Source organism: Tasmannia lanceolata, unplaced genomic scaffold, assembly GCF_043159265.1.
Source record: "Tasmannia lanceolata isolate RefF3 unplaced genomic scaffold, GAP_Taslan_0.1 ptg000003l, whole genome shotgun sequence".
Lineage (NCBI taxonomy): Eukaryota > Viridiplantae > Streptophyta > Magnoliopsida > Canellales > Winteraceae > Tasmannia > Tasmannia lanceolata.
Window position 1 is genome coordinate 36,539,151 of NW_027518680.1, and position 15,540 is coordinate 36,554,690.

General features: G+C 38.4%; 1 protein-coding gene across 1 annotated transcript; it reads left to right on the plus strand.

The window, feature by feature from the left end:
- Nucleotides 1-8,718: 8,718 nt before the first annotated feature.
- On the plus strand, nt 8,719-9,240 carry LOC143869744 (uncharacterized). Its single transcript, XM_077376305.1, has one exon. The coding sequence runs from the start codon at nt 8,719-8,721 to the stop codon at nt 9,238-9,240; it is 522 nt and encodes a 173-aa protein (XP_077232420.1).
- Nucleotides 9,241-15,540: the final 6,300 nt, after the last annotated feature.

Genomic DNA, 15,540 nt, shown 5'->3' on the forward strand with positions numbered 1-15,540 from the left:
GTGGCGACTCTGTCACTCTCTTTTGCGTGGAATTCGGATTGCCTTAGTGATCCCAAGTTCACAGAAAAGATGAATTAAATCACACCTTGCTAGGCTCGGCGGCTTACCCCTGCCCTTATGGGTAATGGGTTGCACGTTTGTTTGCACCCTATGGCTTGGTTGCTGCCTGCTTGGTTGAGTAATTAAAATCAATAATAAAAAGCACACGCCATTCGCGTGGGTACGAGAGACCAAGAGAGAGCGTGGCGGCTTGCGCCCCACCCCTCTCGCGGGATCGGGTCCCACAAAAGGAAGCAATTAAGATGGCATGAATCAAACATAATGATGATGACATAGATGGAGAGAGGAATACCAAGGATGGAGGATACCTTTTGTGGATGATTATGTAGCCCTCTTTACCCAGTGTTAATGCTGTAACAAGGTGGATCTGAGTTTCAGAAGAAGGTTTATGAGGCTGCACGACGAAGATGGTCAGAATTTGAATAAGTTTTCGCTGGATCCGGTTGCAGATTGCCAGAGGAGATGACTATATCCAACGAATCTTGTCCGAATTCAGGAAATGGAGGTCTTATATGAGGGTCAAGGCAAAGGAAAAGAGAGAAGGTAATCGGGATGAGATATAATAGGGGATTTTGGTAGAGATGGCTAAGGCAGTCGTCGATGTGGGTTTTGGGGAAATGAGAAGTGGGTTTAGGAAGAATAAGAAATGGAAGTGGGTTTAAGTGGAGGTTAGCAGGGAAGGGTTTCGATTTAGTGGGTAGGTTTTGAAAAAATTGATGGAGGAAAAGGGGTTTAATGGCTGTGAGGTTGAAGATGGAGAAGATGGTGGAAATGATGGTGGCCGGTCGGAATTAATGGGGTTGGGTTTGGGAGTGTGGCTGAGAAGGATATAGATGGAGATGAGTTTGAGGATGGGGATGGGGTTAATGAAATGGGTGGAAATGGAGAAGGAGATGAAGGTGATATTGGGTTTCGCTGGAGCTCCGATGGGAGATGGAGCCAGAGGAGATGGGGATTTGGTCGGATTGCAGAGGTGGTGCTGGTGGTGCAGATGGATGAATCCGGCCGGAATGGTGGCTGGCCGGATTCTGATGGGTTTCTTGGAGGTGGAGATTGGAGAGAAATGGGAATGGGGTTTGATGGTGGTTGAGATGGGTTTGATGGGGTTGGCCGGTGGTGGGGAGATGTGGGTGTGGGGGTGAAGAAAAGAAGAAGAAAAGAAGAAGATCGGAGGCGGATACGGGTCGGATATCCGGCGGATTCACCGGAGAAGAAAGCTAACCCTTCCCTCTCTCTCTCTCTCTCTCTCTCTCTCTGTTTTGATCGAGAATCCTCTCCCCAAAACCCTAGTCGATGGGCATTTAACCAAGGGAAAATGGTAAATTCGGCCCCCCCTCTTTTCTAATGGACAGCCCACTCTAGTGTATTTGACTATTCTTTTTATACCAACAGGGGGTTATCCAAGTGAAAAGCAGGGTGAAGATTCTCTTTCCTATATATGATCTCAGCTCACTGATCTGATCCAATGGCCACCATAGATTGCTTGTGAAGGAAGCAACATAAAATTGCCAAAAATGCCCTCTTTTACATGGGAAATGACATATTTCACCCCCCCTTCTGAACTTGCACCACGACACTGCCTTAGCTCGTTCGCTAGGTAAACGTGCTCGGATCTTGACAAAATTTTATAGGGACCTTGGTGGGATCCTAAGCCAACCTAGGGTGTAATTTGGGGTTCTAACACACTGATTTGAAGAAGTTATACATAAAACATGGAGGTGCAGGGCACAGTCAAAATGGGGTGTCTACACCGACATGGAATTCTCCACCTATTTTATAGGATAACATCTATAGTTTTGGTCAGTGCAGTAGGCCTAGAAAAATAGCTGGCCAGGTGGATTTGATAAAATGTTTATCAAAAGAATTTCACAAAATAACTTTTGAAATGGTTTTAGCAAATGCATTTGCGGGCTGACACTGCTTGACTAAAAGGTATATCGTGAGTGAGTCTAGGGGGTACGTAGGATCGTGACACTTACCAACTCTCCCAAAAGTAATTGCTGATGGGAAAGGCGCTACCATTATATTTTATTAAGAGTCCAGACCAGGGGGCATTACTAGCACAAGGCCTAGAACCACGCGGCCAACCTCTGATCTAGGTCCAGTACCCGCCTAGGACAACGCGGCCAACCTCTGATCTAGGTCCAGTACCCGCCTAGGACCACGCGGCCAACCTCTGATCTGGGTCCAGTACCCGCCTAGGGAACATGGTAGTTGATGTCCACCCCCATAGGACTCAACTCAGTAGATGTGGACTTGGAGAAAGGACTTGCACATTTGATATGATTAGGGGTATGATGATTTGACAGTTATCTTCAGGATTACGTCTCAATGGAGGCCAGTGACTCAATGCGATTGTAGCATTGGCTACGGAGCAATAATCGCAGTGGGGCCCACTTATGGATTCTGCACGATCTACCGTTGAATCCCTGCTTTGCTCCCACTCACTGCTCGATTGACATATTATTATCTATTAGATAGATGTCCCACATTTATTTGGTTGCTTACACGAACTAGTTTCGTGGCATTGGATGCATTGAAAGGATATATACAATGTTTATAGTGTATATGCACTATGGGATACATTGGGAATACCATAATGGATAATTATAAACCATAAGAGTATTTTGGGAATTATATAAAAACATGGATGGATCTTTTATCCCATTGGATGAGAGGAAATATGTTTATTTAATTAAAAAACTAAATAAACAAATGTTAGTTTAGCTTATAGAATGGTTTTACTAAAACAGTCATAACTTACTCATCTCTGGTCAACAATTAATGTGTAAGTACTCGTTTCGAAGAATTTTGAAAGATATACAACTTCGTGGTTTTTGATATTTTGTATTTTGACTATTTACTTGTCAAAAAATGAGGTCTAAATTTGACCAACAAGCTTATAGCGGGAATATAGAAAAAGGAAAGGGTGTAGGAGATATTTTAGGGATCATTTTTATCCAATAAAGCAACAATATTTTTTACTTGGAAAAAACCTCAATTTAGAGATTTCTAAAAGTCCAAGAGTTTCTAAAAATATTCCCCACATTGTTTGGTTTCTATTTTGAAAAAAGCAAACTAGCTTGTTTCCAAATTGGAGCTTCCAATTATGGCTAGTTTCCATTATTTTTGGGATTTCTCTTGAAAATTTGGATTGTGCATATGGAAATTGAGAACTCTATAAATACAAGACAAAGGAATAGAGTTTGCAAGAGCTCTTCCAAAATTTCATGTGCTGCAAATTGCTAGAGACACTCCAAAGTCTTTCTCTTCTTCTTCTCCTTTAATTCCATCAACTACTTTTGTCTTTTCTAAATCAAAGACAAACATCCAACCAAGCTCCATTGATCTAAGTATATATTCCCATATTATAATTTGATTTAGATCAGATTATAAAGTAAACAAAGAGTTGTTTTCAAGATCCTTTGTGCAACGAAAGGAATCCATCGGTTCAACTTGCGGTTTCGCATCGATTCGGTCGTCAGCGGATTTTTAAGGAGTAGATCAAGCACACATTTTTCTTCTCATCAGCAAAATAAGGTATTTATATTTATGTTTATTAAATCGCATTAAATCAATTAGTCCTTAGGAATCCTGGGTTAGAGAAAAATTTCCATTCTACAAGGTTTATTTTCCGCTACGTGTAGCAATTTAGCTCGGGGTTTTACAACCAATCTAACACTCTGATCAATCCAAGTTAGTCCTTCCGAAAGGTTAGGCTTGTCCCAACCAGCTGTTATGGTCAAAACAGTGGCAGAGCGCTGCCCAAATAGTCTCTATCTTCCCCTTTAAGGATCGAATTTCTTGACCATCGTCATGGTCACAACTCCCGAGTCATGATCAATTTAATTTGTCTTCTCCTGTGAAGACAAACCTATCGTGGCCATTTTTCGTGGCCAAAGCGTCTGGACATTGTTCAAATGAATATATCCTCTCATGTGAGGAGATACCCGACTAACCCCTTGTCATAACCCAAGTGTTGGACCTCTGCCCGATCATTTATCACAAATAGGGTTAGGTCTTCCTTCGAATTGTTATCAAGATCAACCTTTTCAGGGGTGTTTTCCCAAATCACAGACCACAGGGGGGCAGATCTTGCTCTCAACCCCTCGCCTATCCAGGATCCGTCCCTAATTAGAAATTTTTAAAAATTACAAAACAACAAAATACAAAAAACAAATGTTTACCGAATGTTTTACAATTTGATTTACCATGTTTTTGTTCTCTGCTTTCTGTGTAGGTAGATCATGGACCTAGGCGAGTTAAATGAATGGATGTAGTGATTCTATTCTCCCAAAAGTCTTGAACATGTCGATTGGATAATTTATCCCAATGAGAATTTCATTCCCTTTTTACCTACAATTCTTGAAGATTGAGATTTCCTTAGGGCAGCTGCCACATTTTGGGACCCCCATTATCATGTCTTCCGTTTTGGCACAGAAGAGACATGTCCAACTTTTGAAGAATTTTACGTCTTATTGAGGATATCACCTGATGGACCCATGGTTATGCCCACGCTCACAAGTCGATATCGGGCATCTGTTAAACGATTATTTTGCATGGATCATCATGATCCCTCTTCTTTTCAAAATCGTGACTGCATATTCACCAATTTCCTCATCCACGCCTATTCGCCAGATGAAAACTTGGAGGATTCCATCTACAAGATGCACTGGTATTTTGCCTTTTTGTTTTGTGTGTGCATCCAGTACTTCACTTATCAGATTCCGTAATAGCTTCTCTTATTATCCTTAGCATCATAGATTAAATCCCAGACGGAGTTATTCCTGTTTCTATGATTTTGAGCGAAACCCTTAATGGTCTGGATTCCATTTCTAAAGACTGAAGTCTTCCATAGGGTGTCCCATCTTGTTATACATATGGCTTACCCTCAAACTTGGAGTCTTTATCCTTAGGTCTAGGTAAACATCTCTATTTTCATCTTTAACCCTTGGGCCTATGGTAAGCGTTTCGGCACCGAGTCTGAGTGGGTTTCTTAGTTAGGTACCCTCACCACAGAGGATATATTCTGGAAGTTAGATGGATATATGTCCGCTGGTCTAACAACCCACAAGTCCAATCATGTCCAAATTCTCACTTTAGAGAAAACTTCCTTTTACATCCCAGATCGCATCATGCGCCAATATGGAGCTAGACAAGAACTTTGTAGCCCCCTTTACCAGTTTGTTCCACCATTCGGGTACACTCAGTGGAAGGCAAATAAAACTGCTTCCCAGTGGAAGAAAAGAAAAATAATCCTTATACTTAGCATTGCTGTTATTCGAGGGGAAGATATTTCACTAGACTACTACTTGTCTACACAGAGGGAGATTGCCGGCAGGATGTTAACTCTTGGGCCCTGAGTCAATCTCTGCAGAAGACAGAGAATGCCGTTTTTCTTTCTTTTATCGCTTTTGCTTTGTATTTATCCTCCTACAGGCCGTGTAAAAGAAAAAGGAAATGTGAATAAATAAAAATATGTGCATAGGTATTGTTCTTATCTTTTTTGTCTGAAAATTTCCTTGTTATCTTCTGTATTGAGTAGACCATGACTTGAGAAATGATGTCCGAATGGATTCAAAATTATAGTGAGTCAAAAAGCTTCCTATGGTTCAGCCATCTCACCCGACATGAGCAAACTTTTCCTTTGTTTGAGTCTATCCAAATAGACTAGAACCTCTTCAAAGTACCAACTAGGTGTTGGGATCCCCAATACCATGTTTTTCACTTTGGTCTCCAAGAAATGTGTCCCACCTTCGAAGAAGACAGTCCCATTCACTCGAGGAGTCTTAATTCAAGTCAGTTTATCAATTGGATTAGAATTGGGAGAGAGAAACAAGAATTTATCAAACCAAAATTCTACTTCATATAAAAGAGAGGGGAGAACAAAATTTAAAGTGTGGAATACTCAAAAATTCATTTCTCCTTGCTTCTCCCCTTTGGAAAATAGTTTCCCATCCCTCTCTCCCACTCTCTCTCTTTATATCTCTTCCAATTGAACTAGTTTTAAAGAGAAACGCTTCCAATCAATTTCTCTATTCTCTACAACTAAGGTACTGATTAGATCAGACCTTAAATAAGTGAATAAGAGTTATTCACATCCATAATAGTCCGAGCAAGGAAAAAGAATCCATCGGTTCAACTTGCGGGGTCCGCAGCGTTTAGAACGATCGCAACCGTTCGAGGAGTAGATCAAGCAGCGTGATTCCTTGATTTCTTCTTCAAAGAGGTATTTATTTATGTTTGATTAACTTAATTAACTAATGTAGACTCTAGGATCTTAGGCAAAAAAAAGATCAAAAGAAAATTTTTAAATTCTATGCGATTTTTGTTCCGCTGCGCATAGCGATCTGGCCGGAATGGGATAACCCTCCTTCAAGTTGTATCAGAGCAACTAGGGCTCAGATTAGGGGATTAAATTAACTAAATATAGATCATGAGGGATATCCACTGTGAGTCCGAACTTTCTATCCCGGCTATCCAAGGTTGTTAGTCCGTAGTGTTAATTAATCAACATATGGACTATTGTGTAAAGATCTGTAATTTCGATCTACTCATTGTGATTTTTGATCTGATCAACCTTGATGGTTAAAAAGTAGATTTGAATATGAGTCCAACGCATCATGAATCATCAAAATCCGATGAGCGGATTGGGAGATATGATTTTTACAATTTAGGGCAAAAGTGGAGTCTTTTGCTGATTTTTATTTCGGGAATTACATGTTTTATTTCAGAATGGCCCCAAAGTTGTGAGAAAAGTTTGTAGCACAAGATTTAATTTTTCAATTATTATTTTGGTGTATTCTAAGCATAATCAGTAGCTAATATGAAAGTCCGAATATTTTTCTCCCACTTAAAATATTCGGAAATTATGCTATTCTGAAAGGGTTTCCGAAAACTGCTATTTTGAGCTTTTCTCGCTCAAAAGATTTCGTTTTTACCCGAAATTTTTTGTGGTTACTTATGACATCATAAGGAATGATTATATTAAGTTTCTTTAGATGTCAGTAGTTTTTATGGCTGAATTAAAAATTATTTGATTTAATTTCAGCATGAGTTGATCTCTAATGGTGAAAATTGGGCAAAAAGGATTACTTGACCTCTATTCATGCATGAGATGCATATGGATAATATTTGTGGATGTTTGTTATTTATTTTTATGGTTTGATATTGCTGGAATGTAGCAATTAAAAGTCCGCAATGTAATAATTAAAGATTTTACCTCTGGGCAGTTGTGCGGACAACTGATTTCCCATGGAGAATTTCTTTTGATGTACATGTTATATAGGCTATTGTAGGACACTAGGTATTTTATTTTATTTTCACATCAGAAGTAATGAAGAAAGAAAATTGCTCCTGAGGTGGTCAACGAAGAATCAAAGAACTTGGACATGGCGACGCTTCAAGAAGGCTATAGATGATGGCGGATCTCGATTCTATCGATTCAATGGAGGGCGGACACATTCTTCATGATTCCTACTGATCTAGGATACTTCATATGATAAAGTATATCAGTACCAATACCTTTGAAAAATCGCCTTGAGGTCGGCGGATTTTTCCTATTGCGAATAGCTATTAGTTGCCCAAATTTCACCCTTAATTTTGGTAATATGGAATTATGGCGATTAACTAACTCTAAAATGGTTAGCTAATTATAAAAAGGTTAGTGGGAGAATCCCCATAATCCAAGATTCCAAAATTAAGCTTATGGATGTGGTTGGTTTACTTTCCATGGTTTGGATGTGTGATGGATGATTGCATTTTTCTTTCCTTATGTATGTATTTTCATTGAATGGTTTGTTTTAGATACATGCATAGGAATAAGTTTTTCCCACTTAAAAGAAACCCTCTTTATAAAATATTAAGTTGTAAATGGGGATTTAAATCAAAAGGATTAATCTCCATGGCCTTCCATAGCCATCTATTGGTTGGCTAGTTTAGAGAACAAGATGATCATATGCCAAAGCAGAAGCCGATCTTGATTTTCTATCTAGAGTAACTAATAGATTCTTATAAGGATAAGAGATATTTACAAAATACATTAGTCATATGCCAAAGCTTATGTTTTGTAAAATAGTTCTGAGGCAATGGGTGTTAACTTAACCAAGCAAAGAGTGTTGATGCCCAAAGGATAGATACACTGCGATGCTTGGAGGCCAAAATTAAATCGGATATCATATTAATAATATGATGGATTAGATGAATCCACTCGTACTAAACAAAGTAGTTGTTAATGAGCATCCGATGCTCATTGGAGAAATCATCTTATTTCTCTTGATTTATGTGTTTGAGGGGCACATAAATGAGACAAGATATGGGCAATACCATTATAGATCAAAAACCCAGATCTAATGGTTACATGTCATGATAAATCTAAAATGGTTAGTCTTGCTTATTTTATGCCTCCTTTCCTTTACATTAGATATTGCATCCTTCAATCCACTCCCTAGGATTCTCAAGGACACCAAACTTACTGGTTCAAATTACGTGGATTGGAAGAGGAACTTAACTCTAGTGCTCATAGCAACGAAAGTTCATTGGGTCTTGACGACTGAGGCACCTTAGTTTCCTGGTCCCGATACTCCTCAGGATGTCAGGGACAGAGACACAAAATGACATGAAGATAACCAAATGGCTAAGTGATATATCCTTGGATCGATGTCGAACGTGTTGCAACAACATGTCAGAATGGCTTCATCCATGGATATTATGCACAATCTTAGGGATATGTTTGGACAGCAAAATCGCAGTGCCAAACAAATAGCGTTTAAGGGTCTGGTTTTCAAGAAAATGGTGGAAGGAACCTCAGTTAGAGATCACATATTGAAGATGATGGGCTATCTAAATGAGCTCGAAGTTTTAGGGGCCATGTTAGATGGTGAGTCGCAAGTGGACATGGTGTTAGCATCCCTACCATTATCATTCACTGACTTTGTCATGAATTACCATATGAACAAACTGTCAATGACGTTGACAGAATTGTTGAATCATCTTCAATCTACTGAGGATCTTCAGAAAAACAATAAGAAATCCTCTTTCTTAGTTAAAGCTAATGTAGTTTCAACTCCCAAACCAAAAGGCAAGGAAAAAAGAAAGGGTAAAGGCCAAGGTTCTAAGAACAATATTTTCAAAGTCAAGAACAATAAAACTTTCAAGAAGTCAACCAAGACCTCTCTATGAGTTCAGGAGAGGCAGAAGATTGACTGAGGGCAAACTCTACCTATAGGTTGGAACGGATGCAACGGTTGCAGTCCAAGCTATGGGTGATCTACAACTAGCATTTTCAGGAGGATATTTACGTTTAAATAATTGTCTTTATGTACCTTCCATTAGAAGGAATTTGATTTCAGTTTCTAAACTATTTATTGATGGTTATTCTACAAGTTTTAATAAAAGTAGACTTTTTATCAAATATGGTAATTCCTAGATCACAGAAGGTACATTAGTTGACGGATTATTTATAGTAAATGCTTTAGAAAATGTAAGTAACATTGAGGATATTCTTATTCAGAATATTCCAAACCTCAAAAGGGCAAGGAATACGACCAATCCCACACATCTATGGCATCTTCGAGTAGGCCATATTAACCTAGATGGGATTACAAGATTGGTAAAAGATGGTCCATTGGATTCTATCCAGGTGGAACCTTTTCCAACTTGTGAACCATGTCTTCAAGGTAAAATGACCAAAATTCCCTTCAAGGGCAAGAGTGGAAGATCCCAGGATTTGTTGGAGATTATACATAGTGTTGTATACGGTCCCATTTCTTATCCAGTAAGAGGAGGGCTGATATACTTCGTGACTTTCACGGATGACCATTCTAGGTACGGATATTTGGTTCTTATGCGATGTAAGTCTGAGACCTTTGAAAAGTTCAAAGAGTTTAAGAATGAAGTAGTGAATCAGTTAAATAAAATAATAAAGACTCTTTGCTCTGATAGAGGTGGAGAGTATCTCTCGAATGAGTTTAGGGATTACTTAAAGGAAAATGGAATCATCTCTCAATGGACCCCACATGTAACACCAGAATTGAATGGTGTTTCAGAATGTAGAAACATGACTTTGTTGGACATGGTCCGATCTATGATGAGTTTCGTAGAAGCACCTCTGTTTCTATGGGCATATGCCCTAGAAACAACGCTTTATGTCTTAAATCGTGTCCCAACTAAATCAGTTCCATCTATGAGATATGGACAGGCAAAAAACCCTTATTAAATCATATGAGGATGTGGGGGTGTTCCGCACCTGTTAAAAGATAAGTGCTGATAAGTTAGAGGCAAGAACCGAAAGGTGTATTTTCATTGGATATCCTAAGGAAACAAAGGGTTATATATTCTATAACCCAAGCGAGCAAAATTGTTTTGTAAGTAGGAATGCAATATTTATGGAAGAAGAGTTCATCCAAGATACTGTCAAGAGGGACAGGATTGTCTTGGAAGAGCAACCTGAAACTCCAATGGAAAGAGAAGACACTGAGCAAGAGCCCACTATACCTATACAAACACTCCGACATAGTAGAAGGGTGATCACACAACCTGATAGATTAGTCGACTTGGATGGAAGCTATGAAATCCGAAATGGACTCATTGTACACTAACGGTGTCTGGACTTTAGTTGATCCACCAGAGGGCATTAACCTCATTGGATGCAAATGGAATTCAAGAGGAAGAAAGGCCCTGACGGTAAAGTAGAGACCTACAAAGCAGGTTAGTGGCGAAGGGATATAGTCAAAAGGCTGGAATTGACTATGAGGAAACCTTCTCACCAGTAGCCATGCTAAAGTCTATTAGGATTCTATTAGCTATCTCAGCACACTATGACTACAAGATATGGCAGATGGCTGTCAAAACTGCTTTCTTGAATAAAAACATTTAAGAGGATATCTATATGATCCAACCCGAAGGTTTTGAAGCTGTCGGAGAATGAAGTCAGAAAGTGTGCAAGTTGCAAAGATCCATTTATGGATTAAAGCAAGCATCCCGCAGTTGGAATCTTCGTTTTGATCGAGCAGCCAAAGAATTTGGCTGTACATGATGAGCACATTTATGTGTGAATTGTAGGTAGGAAATGATTATCTTTTTACTTTTAGAGCAGTGCTATTTGATGTGTTTTCCTTGTTTTTGATGTTTCAGGGTTATTTTGGATTTTTCAAGAAAAATGGAGCTAAAACAATGAAATTCCAAGGAAATAGCATCAATGGCCAAGATCATCCCTTTGAGAAATTAAAACCCACTAAATGAAAAGCTAGGATCAGCCCATGGAAGAAAGTATTTGGGAACAATTCAGAATATTCCAGCCCAATAAAGGGAGTCAAGCCTATCAAATGTACGATCAAGATCATTCAATGAAAAAGATAATTTGGAGCAACTTAGTGATGCATTGGCTGAACAAATGAATGGTTCAGATTATTCTATGAAGAGGGTTTGAGGTGCCACCTACTTACTTTGTTGAGCCCACCAAATAGACAGTTGGGTCCATCTTATGGGAAATAATTGAGAGAGCCCAACCAATTTACATTCTGGCCAGTTTAAATGGACAGTTAGGTTCATCCCATAGAAATGATTTTTGGGCTACCACACTGTGTGAGCACAAGTGGGATTGTCTGTCCCCATTTATGTAGACCCACCTCATAGATGGTTCGGATCATCATTTAGGATATGACCCTCCTACATTGTGGTTTGATAAGTGAACTGTCAAGATCAATTTTTGGGATGAATTTGGAACAGCCCACACAACGGACAGCTTGGATTACGCATAGAGGATTTACATCGAGGCCTAATCAAGTGAACGGTTTAGATCTATCATGGTGTGGTCTAGATCATTTTAATTTTGGGTGCAACCAAAGTACACCATGGCCCATTTAAGTGGACGGTTTAGATCAACTTGTGGGAGTGGAAAAAGAGGCGAGGCCATTTAAGTGGACGGTTTGTACCCCATAAAATGAACGGTTTGGATTATCCCATGATGTCCACTTCTCACTCTCTTTCTTATTTTAAAGTGGGCCCAGTTAAGTGAATTACATCTCTTTGGAGTAGAATTTTCGTCCAACATATGAGTGGGTCCCACCCATATATGGCCACCCATTTTGGTGTGAATTACATGAGTAAAAAAATTATTTTTAGATCTGTTGGTTTCTTTCTTTGCATGGATTGGATGATGAATTAGAAAGTTAACATACATGTGCATGCATGGTAAGCAAGAAAGAGAATGGCATATTAAAATGGACAGTAACAGTAAGGATTTTTTTTTATAGAATTTTAATATAAATGGCATCTTGCCATTCTACCATACATGCTCATTCACGTCCAGCAATGCATGCCTATGTCGGTTTGCAAGTTTTGAGGCAATATATAAGTGGGTCCCATGTTTCCAAAACAAAGAACAGCAGCCCTCTCACATTTTTGTTAGAAAATAGCATTTTATAATTGTTATTCCATATATAAATGGGACCCACTTGCTAACTTGGCTTGCTCCTACGTTTTGGGTTTGTAGAAAGAATAGTAGGTTTATAAATTGCAATTATCTATCATAAAAAGTGGGTCCCATTTCCTATTTAATATTACTCTCATAACTTTTGGTAATATATTAATATATTTCTTTTGTCTTATAGCAAAATTCCATCCACTCTCCCACGTTGAAAATTCAAAAAGGAAGAGAGAACTTACCAAAAATGGGTGCTAAGTTGCTAAAATTGTGAAGAAAGAAAAGAGTAAGTTTGCTCTTACCAACAAATACTAAAAGTTTCAGAAATCGCCAAAGACAGGTGGGGTTGCCAAAAATACAAAAAGATGCCAAGATTGTGTCTTTTCTTGGAGATGAAAATAGAAGAGAAAGAAAGCTACATATGGGAAAAAAGAAGACATTCTCTAATTCTGTTTCTCTCTACCACTCTTAAGCTCTCTCTCTTTTAGGTTTTCTTGTTCTCTCTTGCTTATTTTCAAGTTCTTTTCAACTCTTAATCCTAGGCATCATCATCCACCATTAAAACTGAAGGTGACATTAAAGCTTGAAGGAGGAAGATTCAACTAAAGATTGGAGGAGAAAAAGAATAAGTTCTTTTTATTTTTGTTATTTATTTTCAAGTTCAAGTTGATGTACTTTTGTTTCAATTCAAATTAGTGGAGAGTTTATTTTTCTTTTAGTTTTCTTTTCAAGTAATTATATATGGCACTATTTTTCCCATCTATCTCTTTTATTTTTGTTTTTCTTCCTTTCTTCATGAATAATTAAATCCTATTTACTTAGGGTTTAGTTGAAGCCATGGGGAAGGAGAAATATTTATAATTAAATCAATCTACTCAATTGAAAAATTGTGTAGGATTTTTTGTTTGGAAAATCCCAATCATTCATGCCATTGGCTTTCCCCATTCGTATGAATGATTGTTGATTAACAAATATAAAGTTCTATATAATCAATGTAAATTGGAGAGTGGATTTGATTAATTACTTATAAGGAATGACATCCCTTTGATCTTATTCCTTATTGACTAGTGAATCGAATTTTCAACCCAATTCAAGAGTTGTTTTAATTAATCAATTTAATCCAAACCCATGGTGGATTCTAACCCTAAGTAATCTTTTATATTGAATTAAGGATTTTTACACTATTCCAAATTACTTTTGTAATTTTCCAATTTACTTAAGCCCTTAGAATTTAGTTTTCTAATTAAATTAGATAAGTAGTTAATAGAGATCATTAAAATTTGGTACACTTTGCATAAATTAGGATTTTAAATAAAAAAGATCTTAGTTAAATTCGATTCTTAGATTGTTTAGAATAAAAATTTATATATATTGTTGGCTCCGAGGTATGTCCACAGAAATCCTGAGTAAATGCCAGGCAACATATATCATAGTTTATATTCTAAGTGATACAAGAATAGGATTCACAAACAAGATTTCTCTTCCCTGAGTTCGACCCGTGATTACACGCGATCCGTGCACTTGCGGTTATTTAATAAATCTAACAGTACACAAAGTAGATGAGGCTTGTGTTTACAAAAAGGTCAGTGGGAGTACTGTAACATTTCTTGTTTTGTATGTAGATGGCATTCTACTCATTGGGAATGATGTTGGAATGTTGTCTAATACAAAAGTATGGCTATCTAGTACCTTTGCTATGAAGGATTTGGGTGAAGTGTCTTATATCCTTGGCCTTAGATTGTTTAGAGACCGTAGGATTAGGAGACTTGGACTATCACATGAAGCTTACATAGATAAGATATTGGCCAAGTATCATATGAAAAATTCCAAGAAAGGGTTAATACCTTTTAGGCATGGAATGAAGTTCTCTAAGAAGATGTCTCCTAAGACATCTAAAGAGAAGGAAGAAATGAATATGATTCCCTACGCTTCGGTAATGAGAAGCTTGATGTATGCCATGTTGTGTACAAGGCCAGATATTTGTTTCTCTGTAAGTGTGGTTAGTAAATATCAATCAAACCCAGGTCCAGAGCATTGGATAACAGTTAAGCATATCTTTAAGTACCTCAGAAGAACTAAACATTAGTGTTTAGTATTTGGAGGAGACGAATTAGTCCTTTCTGGATATACTGATGCAGATTTTCACTCAGATGTTGACGACATGACATTCTAATCAGGTTATGTCTTCACCTTAGCTAATGGAGCAGTTTCATGGAGGAGTTGCAAGCAAGACACCACGGCGGACTCCATAACTGAGGCAGAATACGTCGCCGCGAGTGATGCGACGAAGGAGGCGGTATGGCTGCGGAAATTTATAGAACTTGGAGTCGTGCCCTCTGTGAGAGACCTATTACGCTGTATTGTGATAACAGTGGGGCAATCGCTCAAGCAAAGGATCCAAGGTCTCATCAGAAGTCAAATCACGTCCTTCGCAAATATTATGTGATACTAGAGATTATCGACAGAGGAGATGTGACCATAGCTAAAGTAGCTTCAATGGACAACGTGGCAGATCCTTTGACCAAGTCCCTTAGTCAAAAGGTATTTGACAAGCATCTGGAGGGAATGGGTCTAAGATATATTCATGACTCGCTTTGAGGGCAAGTGGGAGATTGTTAGAGTATATGCCTTGGAAAGCCAGTAGAATGACATTTTCTAGTCAATAAAGATTTATTTCATGACTTGAATGGGTATTTACATTTATGAATGTGTGTGATGTGCTTATTTTATTAACACAGGTTCGTCCTTAGGTAGCACATAGAAATGCCATGCTCAAAGGATTCACAGATCCAAGGGAGCAAGGAGATATGGCATCTCGGTTCTATGCAAGCCTTAATAGTTCCTAGTTGGGAAAGAGACTGGATATCTCTTTCTGTATACAACTAGCACCAGTCTTGCCTACATGCACGTGATGTGAGGCGACTTATCTCGGTCATCTGGGTAGTGGACCCTAAGCAAGAAGAGTGGGTGCGAAGATTGGATCGCGTAACCGAACCGGATCAAATAAAGAACAACTTGTGGACAAGAAAGGATAAAGTTGTTCTTCCAGACAGGAC

What these genes read in the sequence shown, in the direction of transcription:
- LOC143869744 (XM_077376305.1), top strand. Translation starts at nt 8,719, where the DNA reads ATGTCGAACGTGTTGCAACAACATGTCAGAATGGCTTCATCCATGGAT.